This window comes from Carassius carassius, chromosome 3 (assembly GCF_963082965.1).
Source record: "Carassius carassius chromosome 3, fCarCar2.1, whole genome shotgun sequence".
NCBI classification, from domain to species: Eukaryota; Metazoa; Chordata; class Actinopteri; order Cypriniformes; family Cyprinidae; genus Carassius; species Carassius carassius.
In genome coordinates this window covers 37,237,461-37,265,428 of record NC_081757.1, presented here as the reverse complement: position 1 = coordinate 37,265,428, position 27,968 = coordinate 37,237,461, and the positions used below count along the sequence as shown (strand labels likewise).

Genomic DNA, 27,968 nt, shown 5'->3' with positions numbered 1-27,968 from the left:
GTGCTAAGTCATACATTCATTGGACAGAAATTCTGATTTTCTGTAATCAGCTTAAAACGCAATATGAAGACACTTATTAACATCAGAATAGACAATGCCATCTATACGATGTTGTAACAAGGATTTTGCGTAGACAAAAAAGTGCTGCGAGACGACAGAACACCGGCGGAGAAGGCATGCTCTTTTGTGCGCCTACCATGGCATACTGACTGCTGTCCGCGTCCTCCGCGCATGTTCCACTTTCCCAGAAGAGATTGCTGCATTAAAAGTCAGAGTAAGTCAATAACGTGTGTAATGTTAGAAGTATGAAGCATATCTTCTGTGGATCTACGCTTACCTCCGAAAGCACAAAAGTGTCGAATAAACGTTTAAAAGAATCAGAATACAAGATGGGTCAGTCAGAGAGCGGACATGTTGCGTCGAAAGACTCTGAAATCAGATCAGACGCAGTAAGTTAATAAATTCTTTATTTTGTTATATGGAATTGATGACCAGTTTGCTGCATTACTTTTACGAGCCCGACATGCTCAATTAAGATTAATAAGAAATATCCTACACAGAAACCAGCGACCTAATGTCAGGATTTTTGTGGAATAATACATTAAATTTAGGTTTGTTTTCACCATACCCTGTCGAGGCTACTCCCAGAAATGATGTGTAGGGTGGAACTGTGTATCTTTTGGTCGCTCGGTATTCACTGCCACTATAGGCTATGGATGGGCACAAGCGGGACATTTCTTTAAATTTCTCCATTTGTGGTCTGAAAAAGAAAGAAAGGCATACAGTATTAACAACACAAGGGTGACTAAATTATGACACATATTTGGGTGAACAGGAAGTTTCAAACGTTTCACACGGGCTACTTTTACCAGTACCGATAAATGTGCAACATTTACGCAAATTATAAGCTATGTTATGTAATATAATATCTCATTAAAGTAGCTCACACTGCAACATTTTCCTCGACATATCGCGATCAATTTAGGGACAGTGTTGCCAGATTGAATGGACGATTTCCAGCCCAAAAGCTCACAAAAACCCGCCCACTCCAACAAAAAACCGCCCAAAACTTTAACTAACAAAATAATGTGATACAACATGTAAGTCAAAGGTGTTAAGAGCCATTTTAACTCCTTAAAACTAAATAATAACGTTAGATAAATTTCCATGTATCAAATGGTGGCCGAATATGATTAAAATAGGTTATGCAAGCAGTCACCGTCAAAACATTTGACTGATTTACAATTGATTTACCGATACCCTCGAAAAAACATATGCATCATTTTCAATGTCAACAGTCAGAATTTAAATGCATAAGTGTCCAATATAAGTGATAGGAAAAAGCAACGTAATTACGTATTTCACACTTGTTTATGCACACATATAACAATCAAAACTGTGTTGCCATTCATTGATAAATACTGTATGAAAATTAACAACAACAATAATAACCGCCATCCGAATCCATGAGTTTATCACTGAGGTGGTATGTAAATTTATTTTCACAGCGGTCCACATGAGAAACAATACCGCCCTAATAGGGGCTTTAGTCTTTTGTGAAGTTCATATTGTAGAACATTACATTTGCACAGTCAAAACTAAGAAGATATACCAATCTGTACTGTTTAAAAGATAAAAGACAAGATTGTTTAGATATAGATTAGAGATAAATAGATTGTTATAATTAAATAATATAGCGTGCTCTATTTTAGGAGTTGCAGTAATATTCCCTCAACATGTGTAATTCACGTTTTGAGTGTTAAAACACTCTCCCACTCTTTACCATGTAACATATTTAGCATTATGATCACTCATACAGTTCATACATTTAAAATTAGATCTGTTATTGCTCATGAATCATCACGTGTGTCTGTAGATCACTAGTGATTGGCTAAAAGTACGGCCGCAACGTTCACATCTGCATCAGCACCTCTGCACTGCAGTTTATAACAACGTGATGACTGTTCGGATGTAGTATATGCACACTTGAGCTTGTTTGTTAGCCAATTAGCCTATACAATTTATATTTTTGAAAACCGCCAAACTGACCCCAAACCAGCCCAAATTTTGTCCACCCGCCCGAGACAATTTTTACCCGCAAAATCAAATTCAAAACCGCCCAATTGGGCGGGAAGCCGCCCAATCTGGCAACACTGTTTAGGGGCACTCATGAATGCTGTTTTTTTGGTACGTAGTAGCTGATGACGATCAATCATGTCCCACAGCTAGATTCCTATACACTGTAAAAAAAAAAAAATGTGAATGACTGTCTAAGGCTGCCTAACAAAAACCCTAAAATTTATGTAAAATGTCCTAATTTAAGTAGTGCAAAAAAACTATCTTTTTTTTTTTTTTTACAGAAAAACAATGTTATTTTAAAGATATTACCCAAAATATTTGGATAAAACACCTTAACTGTAAAAAGAAAATCTACTTTAAATTAAGTAAAGATTAAACAGAAAAGCTGTTGTTTAACAGGTATTTTCTGTATTATTAATAACAGACATTTGCAATGTAAAACATGCACCTCCGGCAATCAATCAAAAAAACCTCACAAACTCACAGAAACACTTCTGTTCCCAACAGAACATTAACACTAACATAACTCTAGATCTCAGAATCTTTACTAATTACAAACAAGTTTGCCCTTATTTCTATCACATAAAATACATTTACAAGTTTAGATGTAGATTTTTTACCAAAAATAATAAAGTGTGATGTCACCATCATGGTGGTCAATGTTTGCTTTAATTGGGCTCTTGACCCTTGTCTTTCTTCATTAGATCTTTCTCTGTAGTAATGCATGTTGTGTTGTAAAGCAGTGAGCAGCTATTAGCTGTTTTTATATGATGAGAGTCAACAGGTGCTGGCCTGATTGCTTTCAAAATTATTCTCTGCTTTGCATTATGTTTATATGTTTAGACTTAGAATAATCATCCCCATGAAACTACAGCTTGCAGGGAAAGTACTGCACTATTAGTTATGAATAAATTATAAATCTGTGGTATGTAATGCTTATAAATAGAGGTAAACTGATAGTGGATTTTGCAGATCATGATAGCTAGGTTGGACCACACTGGCCAAGACCGATTAATTAATTCCGTTATTTCCGTTTGAATTTTTCTGGATTCTGTTTTTTTTTTATTTTTCTCCACTCCGCTTTAATAGTTAAAGTTTATTAATTAAAAAGCAAGTCTAATTAATTAAAACTTATACATTGAAACGTATACATTTTCTCATCAATTTAATAAAAGTTTAACAAAAACTACGTTTAGGGCCCTGTGAAGTTTTTATTTTTTCTCACCGTATTTTTTATTGTTACCAAATTCTGTGTTTTAGCATGTCTAATTATTTGAATCCATAAAACATATAGTGTTTGTACTATTAAAATTAAAACATGGAAGAAAAGTTGTGTGAGAAAAATAGACCAGACTTTTATTTTGACAGGTTGCCGTGAATACCTTTACAGTTCTGTGTATGTGATATGAGGCTAGTTTTACTCAAATCAAACAGTCAGAAGCTCATGAAAGCTCTCTCAGAGCAGTTCTGGAGATGTTGTTCATGTGTTTACGTCCTCATTTAGAGAGACGACAGAAGCTGAAATTACCACCAGCATCACATGTGCTTCAGTATAAATGAAACCTCACGTCTGCGCCATTCATTAAAGGGATCCCCAGGTATTAAGACATGTATTGCTTAATATATCGTAAATTATATCTCTTATTGAAATATGTAATAGAAAACCCACGAAAGATGTATTTAAAAAAATCATATAGTTTTATACATATTTTGGACTATGGCGGCGCAATCATTCTGATGACGTCAAATGGTTGCACTCTGTGAACTATTGCAGCTACCTCCCAGCTAACAATTTTTGGTTCCCAGAACGTTCCTGTAACGTTAGTGTTTGGTTCTCAAAACGTTCTCAGAATGTTAGTTTTTGGTTCCCAGAATGTAATTTTTTAATAGTTTGTTTATGGTTAGCCAGGAAAGTTTTCTTAACATTCCCAGAACATTCGTTTTTGGTTCCCAAAACATTATTCTAACATTCCCTTAACATTAGCTTTTGGTTTCCATAACGCTTTTATAACGTTCCCTTAACCTCAGTATTCATCGAGCACGCTCGTGACCCAGTATAGTAATAGCAGCATGGAAATGATCTGTATGGACGCCTAATCAGTATTATAAAAACCACATCTTGTTTTTATCTGTTAAGTAATAATCTGAGCACATCAACCATCATATGTAAGATTAAATAAAATTAAATCTGTTCATTAATATGAAAGATTACGGATACCCAGATTTTACATTCCTTCAGCATCAAATAAAAATGACTTCAACACTTTACGGTTCATAAAATAAGACATTTATTCACACACACACACACACACACACGCGCACACACACATGTGTGTGTGTGAGTGTGTGAATAAATGTAATACATATATTAGGGATCTAACGATTACTGGTTTGACGATAAATCACGATAAAATTCCCCACGGTTAGTACTACCGTTTCATCTTTTTATTATCATTGAATCCGTATTAGATTACCACGATTTGAACAACTGCTGATAAATGAATACTGTCCAGCATAAAGAATAGTTTTCAGTAACAGTCTCAGGTGCGCACAGCAGAGTAGTTTCATTTTGAGGCAAAACAAGGCGGAAAAGCTGGGAGGTTGTAAAAGAGTGCTGAGGGAATTATTCAGATGAATATATTAATTTATCAATTATATGAATGTACCTTTGAAGGTTTTGACTGTTCTCAGAAACGATTTGATGGCATTTTGCTTTCATCTTTTTTCCATGCATGTAATAGCTTACCTAAAACAGCGGTTCTCAAATCCCATCCTTGCGTCCCCTGCTCTGCACTGTTAGTATGTTCCATTTATGGCTTCAGACATTAGTTCTATTCAAACGCAAGTGCCCTGTGAAGTGGACATCACAGTATATAACGCCATGATTCCATTTCGAAGCGAACGTACTGTAGGCTATCCATTCAAAGTGCATTGAGGTGTGCGTGACAGAGTATGTGAGCGGAGCGACGTGATTTTGTCTTGAGCTATGAGCGGATTTTCTGAAAGTCAGAGCGTTGAGGTTTTCGCTTGCTCTGAGTCTTTTTCAAGCATAGTGAAATAAGTTCTTGCACGGTGCTCACTTCTAACGAGCTGATGATCTGAATCAGGTGTGTTAACAAAGAGAAATATGTGAAATATGCAGAGCTGGGGGCGTGAAGACTGGAATTGAGAACTGCTGACCTAAAGGAAGTGTTCTTAATAGCGATGCTGTTGTGATTACGGAGGTTTATTAAGTAATTATAATTTTGACTTATATATTTTTTTTATTTAAAGGCTGAAATGTGAGGTTTACCTTTTTATAAAAAAATTTCAAAGTTTAATTTGAACATTTACATTACATTTAACCCCCCGCTAGGAGATGCGGAGATCGGGTCCAGAACATTCTTGCAGTGCAGTCGACCTCAGTCCTCATAGTTTTTTTCTTGATGCCTTCCATCATCACCTTAGTAGTGTTCATGAAACTCATCAGTTCATACATCGCGATTTGGACTTCAATTTGAAGAAGGCTGACCCCAAGTGCTGTAATTACAGCATGGAAGAACTTCTCAGCTCCGTTCCACATCCTGTGTTTCCTCCTATCGAGTTGGTTGTATAGTTTTGCTGCAGTGGTCGGATGGTTTGTTTCCTAACAGCTCAAGTCCCTCGCTGTCATCCGTTGGCCCAAACTGAGCTCATATCACCCCCACACAGTTATGTTGCTGCGTGTTCAGCTCCCATACACCACCGTATGTTTGTTCACCTAAGTCAGCCAGACATCCCCCTTGGCACGGGGCAGCTGGTCAATCACTTTATTGTGCTGTAGCCCTCTGGTGGCGCTCGAACCTTCCTGCAGTGAGTTGCATGTAGCCACGTAGCTCCTTCTGCCACTTTAACCTCAGTTATGTGTGTTATCAGCAAGACCTGATATCATGCAAGACTCGTTCCGCTGGCTTGGGCAGAGCATCCTTGACCTGCTAAGCTATCTGAGAGGGAACAAGAGACAACTTTCTACTACACTGTAGCATGTCATCTTCACACAAGGCTGTAGAGGACAGTGGTTGTGGTTCTCGTCCTACTCCATTGGAAGTTGGCCTGCCAAACAAAATTTTAAATGGACTCAAGTTATACTTTGTTCTTTTTCTCATTCTCATATACATTAACACAATGGGGAGTGCTTTTACCCAAGAACGTCCTGTCTGCTCACAACACTTCATTAATTTGTTCTTTAATGTCACATCTGGCTGATATTTTCATTTGCAAAAGGTGTGCTATTATCACTCGTATAATATATTATCAAATCGCTGATTTGGCAGACATGGTCTGTCTTCAGTACTCGGCCTGTTTTCAGTTTGCACTTGGCCTTCACCCATTGTTTCTTGTCCTCTGCTGTGGCAAAAGCTTGCATAGCTGTAAGATAATCAGAAGGGAGTGTGAATTAATCATTGTTAAATGTTACACAGGTAAAAGAAGGTTCTGTTCTCATAGCTGTGTCCTTCGCCGTGGTATCAGCTTACTTGTTACCTTCAATCACCAAATCATAACTTTTGGAATGTGTGACACATTTGCAGGTAGCGATTAACTTTGGCAGCAAAATTGCTTCTAACAATGCTGCTATTTTATCATGGTTTAAATCAGGCTTACCATTAGACTTTAGAAATTTCCTGTGTTTCCACAATGCCCCAAAATCATGACAAACCCCAAAAGAGTAACAATAATTTGTGTAAATGGTAACTGTTTGTGAACACAGTTCTATTCAGCCCAGCCACTTGAATCATGGGGAAAGCTCTGACATGCTCTCCTTTTTCCTCCAGTTTCTTCTTGTTCAGGCTGTCCGGCTGCAGTGTCACTCTCTCATGAGCTTTAGATCTGGTGCTGACTTGGAGTATTTCATCATTCTGATGACGTTGCTGGTTGCAGAGCAGACGGTTTGGATCATAATGATGCTGTCGAAGTTGTGCTTGTCTTTCGTCGGGCGGCAAGGACTGCGGTGCAGATGCTCTGTAGGATGGAGGCAGCTGTGGTGGTTGAATCTGGTGCTGCCGTGGAATTTTTCAATAGGGGTGAAGCCAGGAGTCCAAATCAAAGTCCACTTTGGCATACCGCAGTTCTCTTACGAGAGCTCTCTCGTACTGCGTCTTAGCTAAGACGCTACGGGAAAAGTCTCTTTTCACGAAATACTGAAGCAAAAAATTATCCTTAATTTTGTATTTTTGTAAAGCGCATTTGCAGCAGTACACAGCCATAGGCGAGACGGCTCGTTCGCTCATTGGCTTGTTCTGCGGCAACTGCACAGCCTATCGAGCGCGGGCTGATGCAACATCAGACCAATAAGGGCGCTTCGCGCCCTTCTTGCCACTTCCCGCCGAAACGGGTGTGGCCCAACCTATAAAAGGAGCTCGAAAAGGCTGACTCACCTGATTTATTTCATCGCCGAAGCGAACCAGAGTGAATCGTGCGCACGGCAGAGAACGCAGTACTCGTTCGCTCTTCTAGAGAGAACCGAGGTTACGTTTAGTAACCGAGTACGTTCTCTTACGAGAGCTCTCTCGTACTGCGTCTTAGCTAAGACGCTACGGGAACCCAATGTAAAACACCGTGCGCGCAGGGATCACACACCAATAAACCATTAAAAAAGTTAACAGCTTAAGTCATTTGTGGATTTATGCGTATTAGAGATGCGAACCATTTCAAACGATTCAGTTTGATTTGGTGAACTGGTCCAAAAAGATCCGGTTACATCGAATGATTCATTCGCGAACCGGATATCACAAACTGCTTTGTTTTGAACTCTCTCACAACAGACACGGAAGAGAAGTCAATGCTGAATAAAGTTGTAGTTTTTGCTAGTTTTGAACCAAAATGTATTTTCGATGCTTCAAAAATTCTAACTGATCCTCTGATGTCACATGGACTACTTTGATGATGTTTTTCTTACCTTTCTGGACATGGACAGTATACCGTACACACAGCTTCAATGGAGGGACTGGGAGCTCTCGGACTAAATCTAAAATATCTTAAACTGTTCTGAAGATAAATGGAGGTCTTACTGGTTTGGAACGACATGTGGGTGAGTTATTAATAACATAATTTTCATTTTTGGGTGAACATCCTAATGATTTTTGGCATAAAAGAAAAATCTATAATTTTGACCCATACGATGTTTTTGGCTATTGCTAAAAAATATATCCCCGCAACTTAAGACTGTTTTTGTGGTCCAGGGTCACATATTGGATTTATTCATTAGGTCTTAAAGTGGCAGCAGCATAATAGCTGTCTGTGTCCTTAACACTAGAGGTGCCAGGGGTCCCTGTATACCTAAAATTGCCAGCAGTAAATTTTACCCATGCACAACAACTGTTTTTATATGGCTAAAGAACATATTATTTCACTGTATAATGAATATATTAAGATATGATTATAAAATCATATTAGATACTGTATTAACCTAAAGGTTAAGTGACTAAAATAGCCTATAGACAATAATAATTATGCCCCTTCTTTCTTTCTTCAAACATAACAGGAGAAATGTTGAAAAATGTCTGTATAATGGCAGTGTGATCAGCCTCATTCCTTAAAAAAGATATATAAAATATCGTGGCTCTGTGGTAATTAATTATCTATTCGAGGAATTGCAATTTGAATACAAGTTTTGAGTAAACAGATAAAAACAGTGTCTGTCAGCAATATTTTGAATACAAGTTTTGAGTAAACAGATAAAAACAGTGTCTGTCAGCAATATTTCATAATCTAGACATATAATACTTGAGATGTAAAATGTACTATGTACTGTTTTATTTTGTAACTTTCCTGACAATGTATACGGATTTGTATATTAATTTTTTCCACAAAATGTGTTGTGCTTCAGGCCACTGGGATCATATCCCACCTTGTGGTGCTTTTCTGACCCGGCCCCTTCCACCTTACTTTTGTAGCTTTAACAAAAATATTTAGATTTAATTTGAACAGTCAAGTGACAATTGATTACATTTCTGTACCATTTCTTATTTCTATTAGATAGATATAATCAAACAAACAAAGAAAAGAAATTAAAAAAAAAATATTTTCCCCCTCCCCCATTTCTCAAAAAAAAAATTTTATTTATTTTCTATTACAGACAGTTTATTTGTCTTTATTAAACTTGAGGACGTTTAACTCGCATTAATTTGGCAAATATACATTTTTGCTCTGATATCGAGAATTGTGATCATTGTCGTCGTTGATTTTTGTACCCTAAGCAGAAAGTGTCTTTGGATGTAGTTCTAGTTGTCAGCTAGGGTCCTACATTCAACAGTATCTTTATTGGAACAGAATACATCTATAGTATAATAAAGCTTTGTGATGTGATCTCCTAAAGACATATTAGAATTCATTAGAATTCCTTACCTGAAGGTCACTTTTGTGCCTGTTACATTTAGGAATGTAAAAAAATCACTCTAGAAAACACTACCTCTCTGCAGCTGGACAGATTTCCACACTACTGTTAGTAACCCGTATTCCAGCCCATCCCCCTCCATGAGTGAAATGGATAAACCGAACCCCAGGTCCATAATTCCTAAAAACGTAGCTAATCTGAAACAAAGCAGAACAAACACAGGACAGTTAAGATTTGACTAGTAGCTTGATTACAGGGGAATAACTGGACTGTCAGTGTTATTCTACTTACTTGACACCATGGATAATCGCTCCCACTTTGAAAGAAAATTTTATAAGGATGATAGGTACTGATGGGATTCTTCTCCTGATCAAGCAAATCTACAGACAACTGATACTGACTTCCATAATCCGAGAGTGGGGTATACCTGCAGATAAGACATCAAATAAATGTGGCTCGGTTCAAAAATTGTGTTTTCATTAGAATATGATTTAACACTGGTACTGCCTTTTTATAGGGATAGTTCATCTTAAAATGAAAACTGTTATCGTTTAAACTCACTCATGTCATTCCAAACCTGTGTGACTTTCGGCCTTCTGCAGAACATGAAAGAAAATGTTTTGAAAGTTGATTGATTGTGTTGATTAGACTCAGTTAATTTCTATTATATGGACAAAAAAGAAGAAAAAATAAACAAAAAAACAACACTGAGACATTTTTTCAAAGTATCTTCTTTTGTACAAAGTAATCACACAGGTTTAAAATGCCATGAACAAGGGAGTAGATAACGACATAATCTACCATCTAGGATACTGTGGGAGTTTTAGTGAATGCTCACCAGTCTGATATTTTGATATGAGGTCGCAGTTGATCCATGAAAGCATCACTGTAGCCTTCTTTCTTCAGATCAATCAGCTGCTCCTTAAAACATTGACTGAGGACAAAGTTAAGTTGGGTGATTCACGTGTGGATTGGTTTGGTATTGGATTTATCTTCATATTAGAACATCGACTGAAATAAAATGAGCTCAAAACTTTCTTGAAAGATCTAAAATATCAAACATACTTATTAGATGTTACAAAACATTTGGTGACTGTGTTGTCTGGCAACGGTATTCTGTTCAACTCTGTTGCCCAGTGGTCAGCTCCATTCTGTACAATCTCCCATCCTTGAAGTCCATCTAATAAACACGTCAGAGAAGAGACACCAGTTGCAAAATTCATTATAGTGACACATAGGGCTCTATAATACACCCAGCACAATGCGACGCAAGGCGCAGCGCAAGTCTGTTTGCTAGTTTCAGTCCGGCGCCGTTCGCATTTTCCTGTCCAGCACCACGTCATTTATTTAGCAAATGCATTTGCGCTCATTTTTGCGCCCATGGCCGTGCTGGTCTAAAAAACGAGGTGTGTTCAGGCGCATTGCTGGCGCATTGCTATTTTAAAGAGATAGTTCCCTTTCAAATAAAATTTTGGTATGTTTTAGCTTACCTCAAGGACATCCAAGATGCAGGTTTCTTTGTTTCCGCAGTATTTCCCATTTTGATATTTTTAGGTCAAACCGTTCTTGTCTGTGACTCATATAATGGAGGTCTATGGTCACCACCTCAAAGAGCATGCACAGAGGAGTCCAAATTAAACAATTCCCCATCATAAGTACAGATTGATGACCAAAGACACGAAACGAGCGGTTTGTGTAAGAAAACGAACAGTATTTATATTGTTTTTACCTCTTGTACACAACCACATCCAACTGATCTGAGTGCGCGAGTGCTTCTTGATGTGACGTGCGCACGCGCGCTCTGGCTTAGTCATAGACAGTAAAAGAAATGGACACAGCGACCCCATTGGATTCAACGGAGAAAAATTAAGTCAATTAGAAGCACGCACTTCCTGGGGGTCGAGCGTACTGCGCAGACTCAAACTGAGCTTGATGACGTAGATGTCACGTGAGCAACCTGTAAGTCTTCTAACCGCTGTGCCAAGAGAAATCTGAATCACCCACCGAATCTTGCAGAGAAGGCGAGCGTAAACAGGAGCAAATTTTGGTAAGTATTCTGATTAATTATCTCCCTTGACTTCATGCCTCCACGTCCCCCCGATTGACTCATAGACAGTTAAAGATTGCCTGCGAGCTTCTCCTACTGTCCATACGGTAATTTCTCTCCTGTGCGATAGTGAGTCGCTGGTTATGACGCAATCGTTAGCCTATTTTTTACAAAAACTGCTTCTACGGGACCATAACGAAAGATACAAGGTAATGGAGCCTTTTATACATTTTCGTGTTTCTTTAGAAATAATCAATGGACAAATGGAGTCTTTAAACGCCTCATATGTAAAGTTATTCGCTGTCAAAGTGACGCCAAAATGAATGGGAGTCAATGGAATGCTAACAGCAGGTGGGGGTCCGCTAGCCAATGGCGGCGCCCAGGGGTGCTTCAAAAAAATATGAAACCCTGCCCCCCTGGGCTTAGTCTGCGCAAGCACAGAAAGCGCCCGAAGTGATCTCTCGCCGGAAGTGATCTCTTTACTGTTTACCACACGATACACCACCAATCTGCACTGTCTGAAATATAATGCAGTAATTGTAATTAATTAATTTGTTTATAATGAACCCTATAATCGTTGCGATTATAATAAAAATACAACACATTACTCACTGGCATTGGACGTCGCCTCCAGTTTATACGTGGCAAACTAAACACAATGTGCAAAACACTGCGTCTCAACAGCGGAGAAAACTCAGGATCTTCAGTCAGACAGGTGTGTGATGCAATACTGTCAATGTCCTCGTCGTCGTCTTGTAGTTGTTCCATTCATGACAACATATGCTCTCCACTTCTATTGGCAACTCACAACACTTGCTACTAAAACACCACCAATTTTGAAGAGATCTCTGTCTCTCTGAGGCTTGAAGACATGCTGCTGCAGCAGATCGCTCCTGAGTACTTGATCTGTGTATTCTGGTTCAAATAAATATGGTTGTGAAAAAAATTAAACGTTGTCTATGGATATATTGAAATCGTCTTCCATTGCAATTTCCTGTACGTCTAAATATGTTTAGATCTTCAGAGTGAAAGGTAACACTTCCGAAATCTCTGTGTAAACCATAGACAGTAGTGTAAACAATGAGTGACGTTCATGCACGAGAGATCACTTCCGGCACTTTCCGCGCTTGCGCAGACTAAGCCAGAGCGCGCGCTTACGTCACATCAGGAAGCACTCGCGCACTCAGATCAGTTGGATGTGGTTGTGTACAAGAGGTTAAAACTATATAAATACTGTTCGTTTTCTTACGCAGCTCGTTTCGTGTCTTAGGTCATCAATGTGTACTTACGATGGGGAATTGGTTAATTTGAACTCCTCTGTGCATGCTCTTTGAGGTGGTGACCATAGACTTCCATTATATGAAAGTGATGGGAAGTTCGATTCTTTTCCGCGAACCGGTTCATTCGGACAGTTCGATTCAATAAACCGGTTGAAAAAAACGGTTCACCAGTTCTTTTACGCTCGACGTAATGACGTCATTGGCGATGACGTAAGGGCATCACATTAAAAAACCTTTAGAGTTCTTAATTATTGTCCAACTTCCCTTAAACCCCCTTTGGCCTATACATAATCTACAATATACAGATTAGAAACATTCATCTTAAAAAAATAATAATAATAATAAAAAAATTTATATAGATCTTTTAATTACACTTTCCGAAATACTTTACACGCATGCGCAGTAGCATCAGTTCATCGGTTCTCAAATCGGACGCGTCCGAAAGAAACGGTTTTCGGTTCAGTGTACTGGTGATCCGAAAACCGATGCAACCGGTTCTTGACTCGAGAACGAGAACTGCTCCAGCAGTGAGCGTATTCGTTCGTCATCTGGCTCGGCTCGGTGTTCATCTTCAGTTCGGTCTTCACAGCAGTTCAGTCAGTGTACTGTTTGAGTAAATGAATTACTCTGGGATATTGGTTTATTCTGACTCAGAGGGAGTGTCAGTCATGTTAAAAAAGTTAACAGCTTAAGTTATTTGTGGATTAATGCTTATTGGAGACGTGAACCGTTTCAAACGATTCAGTTCGATTTGGTGAACTGGTTCAACCTGGTTAAATTGAACGATTCGTTCACGAATCGGACATCACTATTATATGAGGCACAGACAAGAACGGTTTGACCTAAAAATATCAAAATTGGAAATACTGCGGAAACAAAGAAACCTACATCTTGGATGCCCTTGAGGTAAGCTAAAACGTATCAAAATTTAATTTCAAATTGAACCATCACTTTAAGGAGCTGAAAATAGACTAAGCCATAGACCAACTCAAACCTGGGGTGTGTTCCAGAAAGCAGGGTTAATTTACCGTGAAATAAATCCTGAACTCTCGGTTGATTAACCCCAAACCTTGCTTACTCGAGGTATGTGGTTCCAAAAATGTGTCCGGGAGTAAGTTCATTCAACTCAGAGCATGTTCCTGATTAAGATTCAAGACATTCTCAACAGAGCGACGAATCGATGAGTCACTATATAAATGGACACTAAGAAAAAGCGTGCCAAGCTGTTTCTTTCTTCTACTTTTGTTTATTAGTTGTTTACATGCTTAGTGCATATTGCCACCTAATTGAAGGCAGTGCAATCATTTTTATTTTTTTCCATTTAATCTTTAATCCTTGAGAATGTGAATTATATTGTTTGTTTTATGCTAATTATATATTAAGCCATATCAGATATGTATTTTGATTTAGAATTTAGACATTATAGAAAATGCCGATCCATGTGTGAGATTATATAACATGTAATAAATAAATAAATATATATAAGTTAAATATTACCTTGTCATAGTGTTTTATAATTTATACAGATAACTCTTATATATGCCAATAAAAGAAATAATCATATTAGAATAATATATTACCTTATTTATTAGCCTAATTATATTAGCGCTTCCTTATATATATATAATAGGCTGTATTACATATTGTAATATTATATGATGTTGTGCGCTACCTGTCACGCCCACTGAAGGCTCGCTGAAGTGAACTAACCCTGGAACAGAAGCTGCTAAGGAGCAGGTTAGGTTTAGAGAGTGAATTGCTATGACAACTAACATACCCTGAAAGTTACCTCTGTTTTTGGGAGCGAAAGTTGAGGTTATCCGCTTATTTACTCTTAAACATACCCAGGTATGTCACATAACCTGCTTTCTGGAATACCCCCCTGGTCTAAAGTCTGCTGCAATGTTTTTTCTTTGTTATTTAAAGAGCATAAATGCTGCTTATTAAACACAGGGACACACAGCAACACACAAACATGCCAAATATAAAAAATTAAAGGATGCATAAGATTTTTTTGTAGGCTAAAATCTATCTATCTATCTATCTATCTATCTATCTATCTATCTATCTATATATATATATATATATTAATATAAATAAAAGCCTACATGTTATAATGGATAGTCATCGCATGTATCAGAATTAGGCTATCTATTTGCTCGCACACGAGCAGTTCCGTTTCATCTCGGAGATGCGTTCTGTTTTTGCGCTTGCCAAATTCCGCCGTGTAAATAGCAAATCCATCATGGCACGAGTGCAACTGGCTCTTAAAGGGAATGGACGATGAGACTCTGATTGGTTTATTGCAAGTTACACCCAAAAAACACCCATTTACTCATTAAGAGAATAGAGACAACCCGTTTAGACCATACACCCGAGCGCGCCAAAAGTGGATTTGGACACGCCCTGAGTGCACCTGCGCCGTGCGCTTTACACTTTGTGTTTAGATCATTAAAATGGGGCCTTTATTGTACAATCCTAATTATGCGTCCTACCATCAGCTCTGGGATTCTTGAGCAGGTTACGTCTGAACTTAGATAGAAAGTAAAACTGGCGCCAGTCCTCTGGGGGTCTGGAAGCATCATTCGGCTGGAGCGCCTCTCTCCGACAGCGCTCTCTCCAGTGTGCAGCACTGTCCACCAGCTCGTTCCACTCATGACACACCAACCGACAGACTTGGACCACCTGATGTGCTGGCAGGTTCAGTAAGATCTCCTCAACCACAGCCAGAGGAACAGCTGACTGCTGACCTGAACACTGACAGAGGAAAAAAAGTTTGCCTTTCAGTTCTAATCGCTGTAAAACATAAAAAAATTAATCCAAATTTAACAGAAAATAACTTTGATTTTTTTTTTTATGGTTATTTTCTTTTATTTAAATTGTAGTCAAAACTCTGTAAAATTATCAACAGCATCTGTAAATTAAAAAATTGGCTGTTATTTTAAATATGACATGAACATTACAGTAATTCACATTTTTTTTATACAGAAGTAGTACTATATTTTTTATACAGTGTTTCTTTGTTTTCTTAAATTACATACAAATGTATGTAAAATTACATAATCAGCAAAAAACTCTAAAATGGCTGGCAGCCAAAAAAAAGGTAGCCACAAAAAACATAATGGTAACTACAAAAAATTCAGCATTATAGAAACTCTTTTAAATTTCAAACATAACAGCATTAAACACTAACAGGTCTTTCCCTTTCCCAATGAAAACAAATAAATCACTTAACATTTCAACATTTATTCTCCTTATCTAGTCCTATGCAAAGCATGATGGGAACTAGAACTGCCTGCCTGCCAAAAAAAGGAAAAGAAAAATGGCCAAGACTGGCAGAAGAGGCTGCCAAACAAAAATCATACAATTATAGTAAAATACCCTAGTTATTTTACCAAACACCATCACCTTAAAAAAAAAAATAATAATAATAAAATGGTCAAATGAATGGCAGCAGCTGCCAAACAAAATAAAACAAACAAACAACAACAACAACAACAAAATTTACAATTGAAGTATATCCTAATTTGGTTAAACCACAGAGGTAGTTAGTCCAGGGGTCAGAAAGTAAAAGTCCTGCCAAATGTTTATTCCACCCATGAACTCAGCAGCTGATTGGGAACCAACCCTGCGTCTCAATGTTCATACTATCCATCTTAAATAGTATGTGAGATTAGAATTAGTGTGTCCCAAATCATAGTATGTTGAAAATAGTATGCCAAAAGACCCTGGATGGTCTACTATTTCAGGTTGATTTTGGAAGAGTGGATCTGTGCACACTCTAATAACTAAAATTGCCCATATTCCATTGCGCTTTGGTGAAGGATTCGGTCCAGAACTACAAACACAAATAAAACGCGTTAGAAAAACTACAAACGTGGCAGATGCGCATGATCAACGGTTAGGTAGAAAGGTTTACAAAAAGGGGTTTGAGTTAGAGGTCTTCACGGGTCCAAAAATTTGTGCCCGAACCCGAAAGAGACCCGTAATGTACTACACCGAACCGACCCGGACCCGTCTAATATTTCAAAAGCTGGACCCGGACCCGTGTAGATCCGAGAAATGCCTACCTGGACCCGACCCGGACCCGTATATTATTTGAAAGCTGGACCCGAACCCGTCGTGAAGACACAGACCCGACTGGACCCGATTGTCACATATTCCACTTTAAATTGCTATTACAAGTCAATAAACATGTTGCGGAAAAAAACCTATATCTTAATTTAAGGAGCCGTAGTCTCTCGTCCTTGTACCTGACTGCCTGTGATGCATTATAATCCTCAGACAAGAAAGTTATCTATGTCATTCCGCTCGTTATTCCAAGTCCAAGCTTAATCCACTCATTATTTCAGCTTCAAAGTTCCACTTGATGTCACGGTGACAGACATGTACATGTACATTCTGACTCGAGTTAACTCGCATAATAACTTCGACTGTTTGCCTTTTTGAACTATAATAACGAACGCTCCTTCAGTGCCATGGCCGCTTACGCTATCATCTCTGTGCTCTCTGCTCTGCGTCGAGTCTGAATCTGACCACTAAAACTTTGAGATTAAACGGTTTATTTATATTAGTATAAAAATGGGAGAAAATGTAAAGCGCGGTTTGTCCCTCACTGGTTGCCATAGAAACATGACACGCGCTCGAGACTGCACATGCGTGTTAGCTGGATCATCCTAAAATATGATTTAACGCAATTTGAGCGTCATAGAAAACATTCATGTGACAGTTCACCTCCGATTTTGTTGCTGATTTGAAATATATTAAATATGAGTGTGTCAAGTCTGCAATTATTACCATGCATGCACTTGCATTCTGCGCTGTTTTTTTTGTTTTTTTTGTTTCTCACTCTGTTCTTTTCCTAATTTTACAAGTTGCAAGTTACAAAAAACACAAGCAGTGTCTGATCACGGCCAGGTGTTCTCCGAGTCCGATGACTCCGATCGCATGGGTATTATACACAATGTTAAACAGACCCGGGACCCGAAGTAATAGATTCGGACCCGACCCGGACCCGGCTGATCATTTAAAATATAGACCCGGACCCGTACGGGTCCCGGGTCGGGTCCCGGGTCGACGGGTCTCGGGTGCACTGCGAAGACCTCTAGTTTGAGTTACTAATAATCAACATTTAACCTGTTAGTGTTCCTGTAGCTCAATTGGTAGAGCATTGCGTTAACAAGCGCAAGGTGGGGGGTTTGATTCCCTGGGAACACATGATAGGTAAAAACTGATAGCCTGAATGCACTGTAAGTCGCTTTGGATAAAAGCGTCTGCTAAATGCATTAATTTAATTTAATTTAACCTGGTAAAAAAATATAAATTTATTGTTATCCGTGTTAGATTCATCTGCAACAGAAATGAGAACTTTTATAAACATTCATTTGGTCGTTAACTTTTAAATGCATCAAGCAGAAAGTGTTCTCCACATGAAAGACCCATGACTGGCAGAGCTACTTATTTTCTCTCCAGTACTGTAGGAAGTTGAATCAAATGAAATGAGGAGGATGTTAACTGTGACAAGATGATTGACAGGCCAGTTAATAGTGACAGGGTGCAGTCCTTTCAAGACACAATTGTATGACTTTATTATATGTCCCAAAGCTTGCCTACTCTTCTACTACATCCTCAAAAGTGTGTACTTTTTCTTCATCAAAAGGGTACATACTTTTAAGAGCATAGTATAAGCAGGCGCACTGAGATGCAGACTAAGTCATTCCTTTGAAATCACAAGTAAAGTCGAGTTCAGACGGCATGATTTTAGCACTGTTTTTGGCTTGCCGACACGTTTTGAGAAATCGCAGACAAATGCCAAAAATCACAGGCAAATCGGTGCTCGTTCACGTGAGTGACAATCACGCAGTGTGAATAAGCAAAGACGTGATCTGAGAGAATTGACGAGTCGATTCAAAATCATGCTGTGTGAAAAGTGTTCTGACTGAAAACCAGGGGAGGAAAGAGTACTGAAAATTTGTACTTAAGTACAAGTACTGTTACATTGATGAAAAAATACTCAATTACAAGTAAAAGTACTGCTGTCAAAAACAGTACTTAAGTAAAAGTAAAAAGTATTCCTATCAAAAAATACTCAGAGTATTTTCAGCCACAGTTTTGTGTCTCTGAGCAACATTAAAGTGTTTTGTTCCTGAATTAATCAACCGTTTAAATGATTCGGTTCAATCGCAATGACTCACTTATTAACAGTGACTTGCTGCAACCTATTGGCGGTTTTAATTTCACATTTTTGGTACCTTTTCATTTTAAAAATAATTTCAAACATCAGTTTTCAATGTTTTATCTTTAAAATATCAAAACTAGAGCTGTAGCTATCGAATATTTTAGTAATCAAGTATTCTACCAAAAATTCCATCGATTAATCGAGTAATCGGATAAAATGTGTTTTTGCTTAATTAAAGTGCAATATTAATTATGCAAGAGAAAATAAGACTCCTGGGTCTCTTAAAATTAACAACTAAGTTTCCTTTTTTAGAAAAAAGGAATGCAATAGAATGCAATAGAATGCAATGCATACATCAAAAATAAACATTTAATTATTACCCATTGTTTCTCTGTCTGTACTTGTACTGTGTGAACAATGACAATAAAGTTGACAGATGAATTAAGTGCATTTAAGTGCCATTCAGTTGGGGTTTTAAATAAAGCATTTTCTGAGATGCACATTAAACATTAAACTCATAAAACATTGTTTTAATGCATCTTTTAATTATTGAAAATTAACTTAACTTTTTGGTAAACAAATGGGATTTACTATTAAAAATAAAACATGGAAGAAATGTTGTGTGATTAAACCTTAAAAAAATAATAATGTTAGATTTTTTTTAGTAGTAGTAGGCTATGTACATTCTGCTGAACAATAGTCTTTAACCGGACTTTTATTTTGACGGGTTGGCGTACCTTTTCAGTTCTGTGTATGTGATGTGACGCTAGTTTTACTCAAATCAAATGGTCAAATGCTCATGAAGTGGCTGTCAGAGCAGTTCTGGAGATTTTGTTCATGTGTTCACATCCTCATTTAGTGAGACAGCAGATGCTAAGGATGGCTGAAGCGAAACAGTCGTTCCGAAGCTTTGCAAGATCCCGAAGCGCAGATGTGTCGAAACACTGATCCGAAGCGTGATTCGAAACACCCATGTCACGTGACTATGACCAAACGAAGCCTCGAAGTGTTTCACTAATTGTTTCATCAGGTGTGGTCCGCCGAATCAGCGTTTGATTGGAACGGTCGGGAACAGACCACACAATCGCACATCTGTATAAAAGTGAAATAAACGCATTTTGACCTCGTGGGTTTTTGTGAGAGGAGTTTGACTTTGAGATAGCGGATTTTTGGTGATATAGTGACATAGTGCGATTTGATTAGTTATAGGCAATTTAGACTTACATTTAAATTTACACAACACATTGACTGAGAGGCTAGAGACAGACAGAGTATACATATAGTGACACATTAATGGATACATAGATATAAATATATATAGACAGCTAGATTAATAGATATATACATATATAGATAGATTACAGATACATATATAAATACATATATTATAGATAGATACATATATAGATAGATTATAGATACATATATAAATACATATATTATAGATAGATACATATATAGATACATAGATTATAGATACATATCTAGATACATAGATCGATTCATATATAGATAGATAGATTTGGATAGATAGATAAAATGGAAGCTCCCCAGAAGAGATGCCGTACATCTGTGGTGTGGGAGCATTTCCATTTAGAAACCCCAAATAAAGTGAGATGTGTGTATTGTGATCGGCAGCTAGCCTACTGCAACAATACATCATCCATGATGCGCCATTTGAGGAGCACTCATCCTGCCATTTTGCAGGGTGCAGAGGATGGCATTCCCCCTGTACCTAGGCCTGCTACTGACACTGCTGGGCCATCTAAGCAAGGTATGCATTGTTTGGGATATAATTATAATTGAAATATAATTACAACCTTTTGGGACACTGTTTATAAAGTTTATAAGTTATATAAAGCACTGATTATAAACACTGGAAGGTTTCCAAATAATGAACCAGTAGGCTATACATCTATAATAGATGTGCACTAATTGAAGCTGTATTTTTCCAATGTATTTGTCTGAAAGTATGTTTTGTCTTCTCTTTTAAAAGTCAGACAGAGGGAATTGGATGAGGCTCTTATAAACATGGTGGTGAAGGATCTGCAGCCCTTCACCATCGTGGACGATGAGGGATTCAGGGCATTTGTGAACAAGCTTGATCCAAGCTATGTCCTCCCATCCCGGAAGGTGCTTAAAATAATGGTCAGCAAAAAGTACAACAAAGCCAAGGAGAAGACAATGGAGGACCTACAAAAGGCAGAATTTGTTAGCCTTACAGCTGACATGTGGTCCTCCGTTAATATGGATGGATATCTTGGTGTGACTTGCCATTACATAACACCAGAGGCAAAAATGGCAACTGTTGTACTGGGTGTAAGGAGGTTTTACCAAACCCACACAGCCCAGCATCTCATGGAGGCTAAAGCCTTGCTAATGCCTGAGTGGGGAATAACCTCCAAAGTTCAGTGCATGGTGACTGACAATGCATCTAACATGATCCTAAGTGCCCAGCTACTCCACCTTCGCCATGTCCCATGTTTTGCTCATACTTTAAATTTGATTGTGAAAAAGGCACTAGATCAAACCCCAGTCATCAATGAAATACGCCAGAAGGCCAGAAAGATAGTGGGGTTGTTCAGATCCAGCTGCAAAGCAAAGGACAAGCTTGTGGAGATGCAGAGCTTGATGGGAAGACCAACTCTGAAACTGATACAGGAGGTTGACACGAGATGGAACAGCACGTTTGACATGCTACAGCGCTTGTATGACCAACGTGAACCAGTGGCTGCTGCACTTTCCAACTTAAACAATGATACTGCTCCCCTGACAAGTATTGATTATGACATTATTGAACAATCATTGTCAATACTGCAACCATTCAAACTCGCAACAACAGAGATGTCAGAGGAAAAGAGAGTGTCTGCTTCAAAACTTATACCACTGTACAGGATGTTGCAGCACAAGCTTGCACAGAAAAAAGGAAATGCAACGCAGGAATCAACTGTTCAATTAGGTAGGCCACAATGACCATACTACCCATGTGATTGGCCATAACTGTCATATTATTGTCATTATTATAAATATGTGTTTCTCCTGTTTTGGCTCATAGGCTCACATCTGCAAGAAGGTCTGCACTCCAGATGTGGAGGTTATGAGAGTTTTAGAGCCTTGGCACAGGCTACACTGCTGGACCCAAGGTTCAAAAATGTGGCATTTGGAAATGCTGCCAAAGCCCAGGAAGCTGAAAAGCATATCACACTGGAGTGTGCTTCACTGATGCGTTCAAACACAAATCCTGGTGAGCAGTTTCAGTCTGTGTTATGTTATGTAATCTGAATCATGTAATATAATATATCCTTCATATATGCCGCCAGTTTAGGATTTGTTACTAATTGCTGTTTTCATTTTTATTCAGACCCAGAAATGTCAACATCACACCCATCATCATCATCATCACCATCAACATCAACACCAGTAGAAACACAGGACAGTTTATGGGAACTTTTTGATATTCGCATCCATCAAACCAAGATGATACACAATGCTACAGCTGATGCCACAGTGGAAGTGAAAAAATACATCAACGATGCGTATTTGCCCAGAACTCATGATCCACTAACTTACTGGAAAGAGAGAGCAGTAATCTTTCCTCATTTGTATGTCCTTGCAAAAAAATATCTTTGTATGCCAGCAACAAGTGTCCCTTGTGAGAGGATTTTTTCAAAGGCTGGAGAAATTATCTGTAAAAAAAAAGAAGTAGGCTAAGTCCTTCCACAGCAGATAAATTAATATTTTTGAATAAAAATCTCTAAAAAAGTGAGACATTGTGGCTTGATTTCTTTTATTAATATTCATTTTTCATGACCAAAATAACATTATGCACAGTGAGGAGCCTATAGGTTACAAGCTTCACATATTAGAACATTATAATAATAAAAAAACAACACATTTTTTTAATGGCTCGTCAAGGTTGTTTCAGATCAACACCTGCAAGTGACCACTAGGTGTCACCGTTGAGACGGGTGTCGGATTGATTCGAAGCCTCGAAACAATATGGCACATTTGGTTCAACTGTTTCATTGGTTCACGAGGCCTCGATTTTGCCATCACTAGCAGATGCTGACATCACCGCGAGCATCACGCGTGCTTCAGTTGCTTCTGCTCCATTCATCATAGGGCCCTAGTTGTGGTATGCCAGCTCTATCTTGCAATGGACACACGCCACGACGTTCTCTTTACGTTTGCCCACGCCCTCAAATCAAAACACTGCTGACTCCTTGCAGTATGCGATTGTGGACGCAGCGCTTGTGTCTCCTTCCGCTTTTTGGGTGACGTAAACGCGTTGTGTCACATTAAAAAAAAAATCATTGCCAAAGAACCTGATGTGAGATTTAATATAAATTAAAAGAGGCTTCGAGGCAGAGGATTTTGCCTCGATAATTTTTTGTAATCGAGTAACTCGAGGAATCGTTTCAGCCCTAATCAAAACATTATTTATCCATTTATAACTGCAGGTTAAAATATTCCATGTTCCACAGAGCTGTAAAAACATCTAAATGGCACTTCAGATGCTGCTTCTGTTTTCTCTGCATGGCAAAGATCAATTTTGCTGATACTGATTGCATTTGCTTGGTAACAGCCCAAATGCAAGTATTTGACCTAAAAGATATTGCACACTTTTAGAAACAATGGTTTAAAGGTAAAAATAAAAAAATCAGGAGTCAGCTGTCAGCACAATTAGAAATAAGACATCAGCACAATAACACTCAGCAAAATAGTCTAATTATCGTTATCGATAAAATCACAGAAATCACAGAGATATAACTTTTTGTCTATATTGCAAACCCTTAATTTTTTTCTTTATTTTAATGTGCCACCCCAAAATTTACTGTGGCCTCATCTGGCCACCCCTGTTAAAATTTTCTGGGGGCGCCACTGCAAGTTACTAGTGTCATGGCTTTGCCTGGCTCCTTCTCCTGCCTGTGTGCTGCGTCTGTCTCTTACAGGTGAGCTGGGCGCAGGTGTTTGGAGTTGTGCTAATTAGTTCCTGATCTGGGCCTTTAAAGACGCTGTAGATGAGACCGGGAAAAGGGGGGACTGCCGCTGTTCCGTCTCTCCCGCAACGACTTTTTGATTTTGTTTTGCTTATTCACTGCACCTCACTATACTGATTGCTTACACTTTTATTTTTTAAAGCCATCTTCATTACTGACTGTAGCAAAAATTTGTTAAATTCTATTTACGTAATAAATCTAGAATCTATTGCTATTCCACGTGTGGTCTTTCCCTACTCTGTTGCTTGCTTTGAGCCAGGCTTCAGATCGATTGGTAAATATGTGTTTTTTTTGTTGCAGTTCTCAATTGAGTTTGAGTAGTTAATAGTGTTTGTTGTTGAACACACTTAGTATTGTAGGTCGTTTTGATTAACGTGCCTAATTTGTTGACTGTATTTGGATCCTATAGGTGATCCTGCACAGTAAGTTTGTTTGGGCATTTAACGCATGGTAAATTAGTGGGAAAGACACATGCGGATTGGTTTAATTGGATTGAGATTTTTTTTTGCATTATGTCGGTGCGGGAGACCAAATAGATAATTTTTTGGTTTGTTTGTGCCTGGGGTTGTTCAAATACAGCCAGGTTAAAGTATTGGGGGTGGTTCATTGTTGGATAGGTGCGGGCCTTCGCTGAGTTTGCCAGACAAAAAAAAAAAAGGGGTAATTGATGTATCCATTGGAGCTTTGCGAACCCCTGTTAAGCGCTTACCGCTTGTTTGTTATTTTAGTTATTTGTTTTTGTGCTATATCCTGGGCGGAGGGCACAGTCGTGGATGCCTGCTTTAACGGCATTTTTGTCGGGGAAGTTAGGTGCCACTGATATCGTGTATTAAAGATCTCTGTTCTAGGGATATGCATGAAGTGGATCGATGTGTGCAGGGCAGCTCCGTTAGTTTTTTTTTGTCTTGTAGCTGCAGTGTGGTGGCCGTACTTAAATTGATAAAGGTGCTCATTTTAAAATTATGGTTTAAGGGTTAAACCAAAACGGCAGAGGAAATAAATGGATACTTTGGATAGATTTTTCGCTGCTCCATCAGACCAGGTTTTAGATGCGTTGACTAAGGAGCAGTTGTGTGAAGTCCGTGAACATTATAATTTTGAATTGGGCTTGAAAAAAAAAAAAAGGCGAAATTGTCGCAGATAAGGCAGGTGGTTAGAACTAAACTGGCTGAAAGAAAAATTCTCCCATCAATGGCCTCAGTGGATGAGTTTGAGCCTGAAGGTGCTTCAACGCCACGGGCAAGTTTGGGTGAGTCTCGCAGTAATTTTGGTCTTCCCTTTGAACAACAAAAAGAGCTGTTAGAAATGCAGCAAAGAGAGCATGAAGTTGAACGTTGAGAAGAGAGAGAAGCTGAACGTCAACTAGAATATACTAAAATTAAAAGTGATCGAGAAATTACTTTAGAACGTTTTAGGTTGATTGCAGAAGAGAAAATTATTGGTGATACCTTTGGCAATGTCCCGATTGGACCAGCGCGCACCTCTGATATCTCTAATATGGCCAGATTGCTACCAAGGTTTAATGAGAGAGATCCGGATGTGTTCTTTTCACTGTTTGAAAGCGTGGTAGATGATCGTGGTTTGAGTTATCCTGAACGAATGTTGTTACTCCAGAGTGTTCTAGTTGGAAAAGCGCCGGAGGCGTTTATTGCTTTATCGGTGCCTGAAAGAAAGGTTTATAAAAGCGTGAAAAATGCTGTGCTTAAATTGAGTTAGTTCCAGAAGCATATAGGCCGTGATTTTGAAATTGGAAGAAGGGAGAAAAGCAGACTTATACAGAGCTAGTAAGCAGGGGTGTCGGACTAGGGGTAAAACCAGTACTGATTACCAGGGCCCCAAAGGAAGAGAGGGCCCTTGAAAAGTCTGGAATATATATTTACGGGAGGGGCATTAGGCCTGTCTATGCATAGGGCCAGGGATCTTGTGCAGCGTCCCTGCTAGTAAGAGAGCTGAATTGTCATTTCAATCGTTGGTGTTGCAGTAGGCGTCTCTATCTTTGAAGAATTGTGTAATTTAATTGTTTTAGAGCCATTCAGAAACATCCTCCCTGATCAAATCGCAGTATATATAAATGAGCGGAAGGTTAAAACTGCAGCAGACACCGCAGTTTTATCTGATGAATACGTTTTAACGCACAGGCAAAATTTTAAAGAATATAATCCAGGAAGGGGCTACCACGAGCAGTGCTTTGGACGTTTCGGTGAATGTTCAGGATTTTCTAATACTGCCACTAGTCAGTCTGGTGCCTTGTCCCGTGCCCTGTGTGAGCTGGAGTGAGTCAGTGTCTCTACCACCCTCTCTACCACGTCTCTCTTTGAGAGGCCTCTGGCGTAAGAAGGGGAGTGTCATGGCTTTGCCTGGCTCCTCCTCCTGCCTGTGTGCTGCGTCTCTTACAGGTGAGCTGGGTGCAGGCGTTTGGAGTTGTGCTGGGCCTTTATAGACGCTGTAGATGAGACCGGGAAAAGGGGGGACTGCCGCTGTTCCATCTTAAAAAAAAAAAATCTCGCTTTGGAGTGGACTTTGAGATGTGTAACTTTGTAGATCTTTGTTGTGCCCAAACATACACACTGACTAAAATTAAAAAAGTGAAAAAGCATAATAGGACCCCATTAAGAATATCTGCTTGTTACATCTGACATCATCCTTCACCACTTCTGGGACCTAATGCTCTGCCAGACGGACCCCAAAAAACAACAAACTGATTCAGCTAAAATATTAGTGTATGAGACACTGTGAGCACGGAGACTGCAGTGTGCACAGGAAATTACACTTATCTTAAATATGTAATATTAATGAAATGGTGTTAATAAATGGCTGCTGAGATAGGATTCTCAAGGGCAAAACTACCACATGTTGTATACTGCCATATACCTGTAGATATTTTTTTTTGTCCATCCATTTTTTTCAAGGCACTCATTATTTCAAGCTTTGAAATTGGTTTAACCCAAGTCTTCTAAAAAGACACATTCACTTTATATGCTGAATAGATTTTACATAGGCTTTTATAAACATATATAAATATTATGCCTCCAATTACCATTACAAAAATCTCAATCTTAAACATTTGCTCATTCTTTGTAATTGTGTCATTAAAATAGGGTATCTTACAGCACAAGGAAGCTTGATTTCAAATTTGATTTCAAACTGAATTGAATTTACAAAAAAAAAAAAAGGACAAATACACCGTCAGTAATAAAATTATAAAACAACTCACCTCAATTAAGTTTGAGGTATTCAAAATATGACCACACTGAATATTTAAGAGCCATATACAATATGTTAGGCCTATTTATGTAGATAAATAAATGGAACATCAGATGGCTTTGACCTGTAATGACTGTACAATGTAATGATGCAGTAGACAGACTAGGATATTTAGATGTACAAATCAGACAAATATCCCATTCTATAACATTTCTATCATAAATTTACATTGTAAATAAATTAAAGTTCCATCTTTGATTGTTGAAAGACTTTCTGGTGCATTTCACTTACAACCAATTACACTTCTAGAAGGATTTTCATCAGGTGTGGATCTATTCTGAATGGCCGATAAATTTTGACAAAATTTAATCCAGGAGCAAAGAGAAATAATCTCTACTTTAAAAGCACAGAGAGATTGCGACTGCACACAGTCTCCCACATAGCAAACGGACTTGGCACACATGCTGTCGTCAATGGCATGTACCCTTTCAGCAAAAAATTATCCTTAATTTTGAATTGTTGTAAAGCGCATTTGCAGCAGCACACAGCCATAGGCGAGACGGCTCGCTCGCTCATTGGCTGCTCTGCGGCAACTGCACAAGCCTATCGAGTGCAGGCTGATGCAACATCAGACCAATAAGGGCGCTTCGCGCCCTTCTTGCCACTTCCCGCCGAAACGGGTGTGGCCCAACTCTATAAAAGGAGCTCGAAAAGGCTGACTCACCTGATTTTTCATCTCTTCAGCGAAGCTCACACATCGTTAGATCACGAAGGAAGCAAGCGCCATCTGATAAGCATCTCAGCGGGACGAGCCACTTCTGAAGCCGCT

The 27,968-nt window shown here is 38.6% G+C and overlaps 1 protein-coding gene across 1 annotated transcript; it reads right to left on the bottom strand.

Moving 5' to 3' along the window:
• Positions 1-9,231: 9,231 nt before the first annotated feature.
• On the bottom strand, positions 9,232-16,162 carry LOC132113127 (F-box only protein 44-like). Its single transcript, XM_059520957.1, has 6 exons — positions 16,139-16,162; positions 15,253-15,553; positions 10,496-10,610; positions 10,269-10,364; positions 9,722-9,857; positions 9,232-9,627 (listed from the first exon to the last, which is right to left on the bottom strand). Exons 1-6 carry the CDS (start codon positions 16,160-16,162, stop codon positions 9,502-9,504), a joined length of 798 nt encoding a protein of 265 aa, XP_059376940.1. The 3' UTR covers positions 9,232-9,501.
• Positions 16,163-27,968: the final 11,806 nt, after the last annotated feature.

What these genes read in the sequence shown, in the direction of transcription:
- LOC132113127 (XM_059520957.1), bottom strand. Translation starts at nt 16,162, where the DNA reads ATGGTGTTTGGTAAAATAACTAGG. An exon ending in TGTTTTGTAACATCTAATAA is followed by an intron (nt 10,365 to 10,495) that starts GTATGTTTGATA and finishes CTTTGTCCTCAG; the next exon opens with TCAATGTTTTAAGGAGCAGC. An exon ending in CATATCAAAATATCAGACTG is followed by an intron (nt 9,858 to 10,268) that starts GTGAGCATTCAC and finishes TCTTATCTGCAG; the next exon opens with GTATACCCCACTCTCGGATT.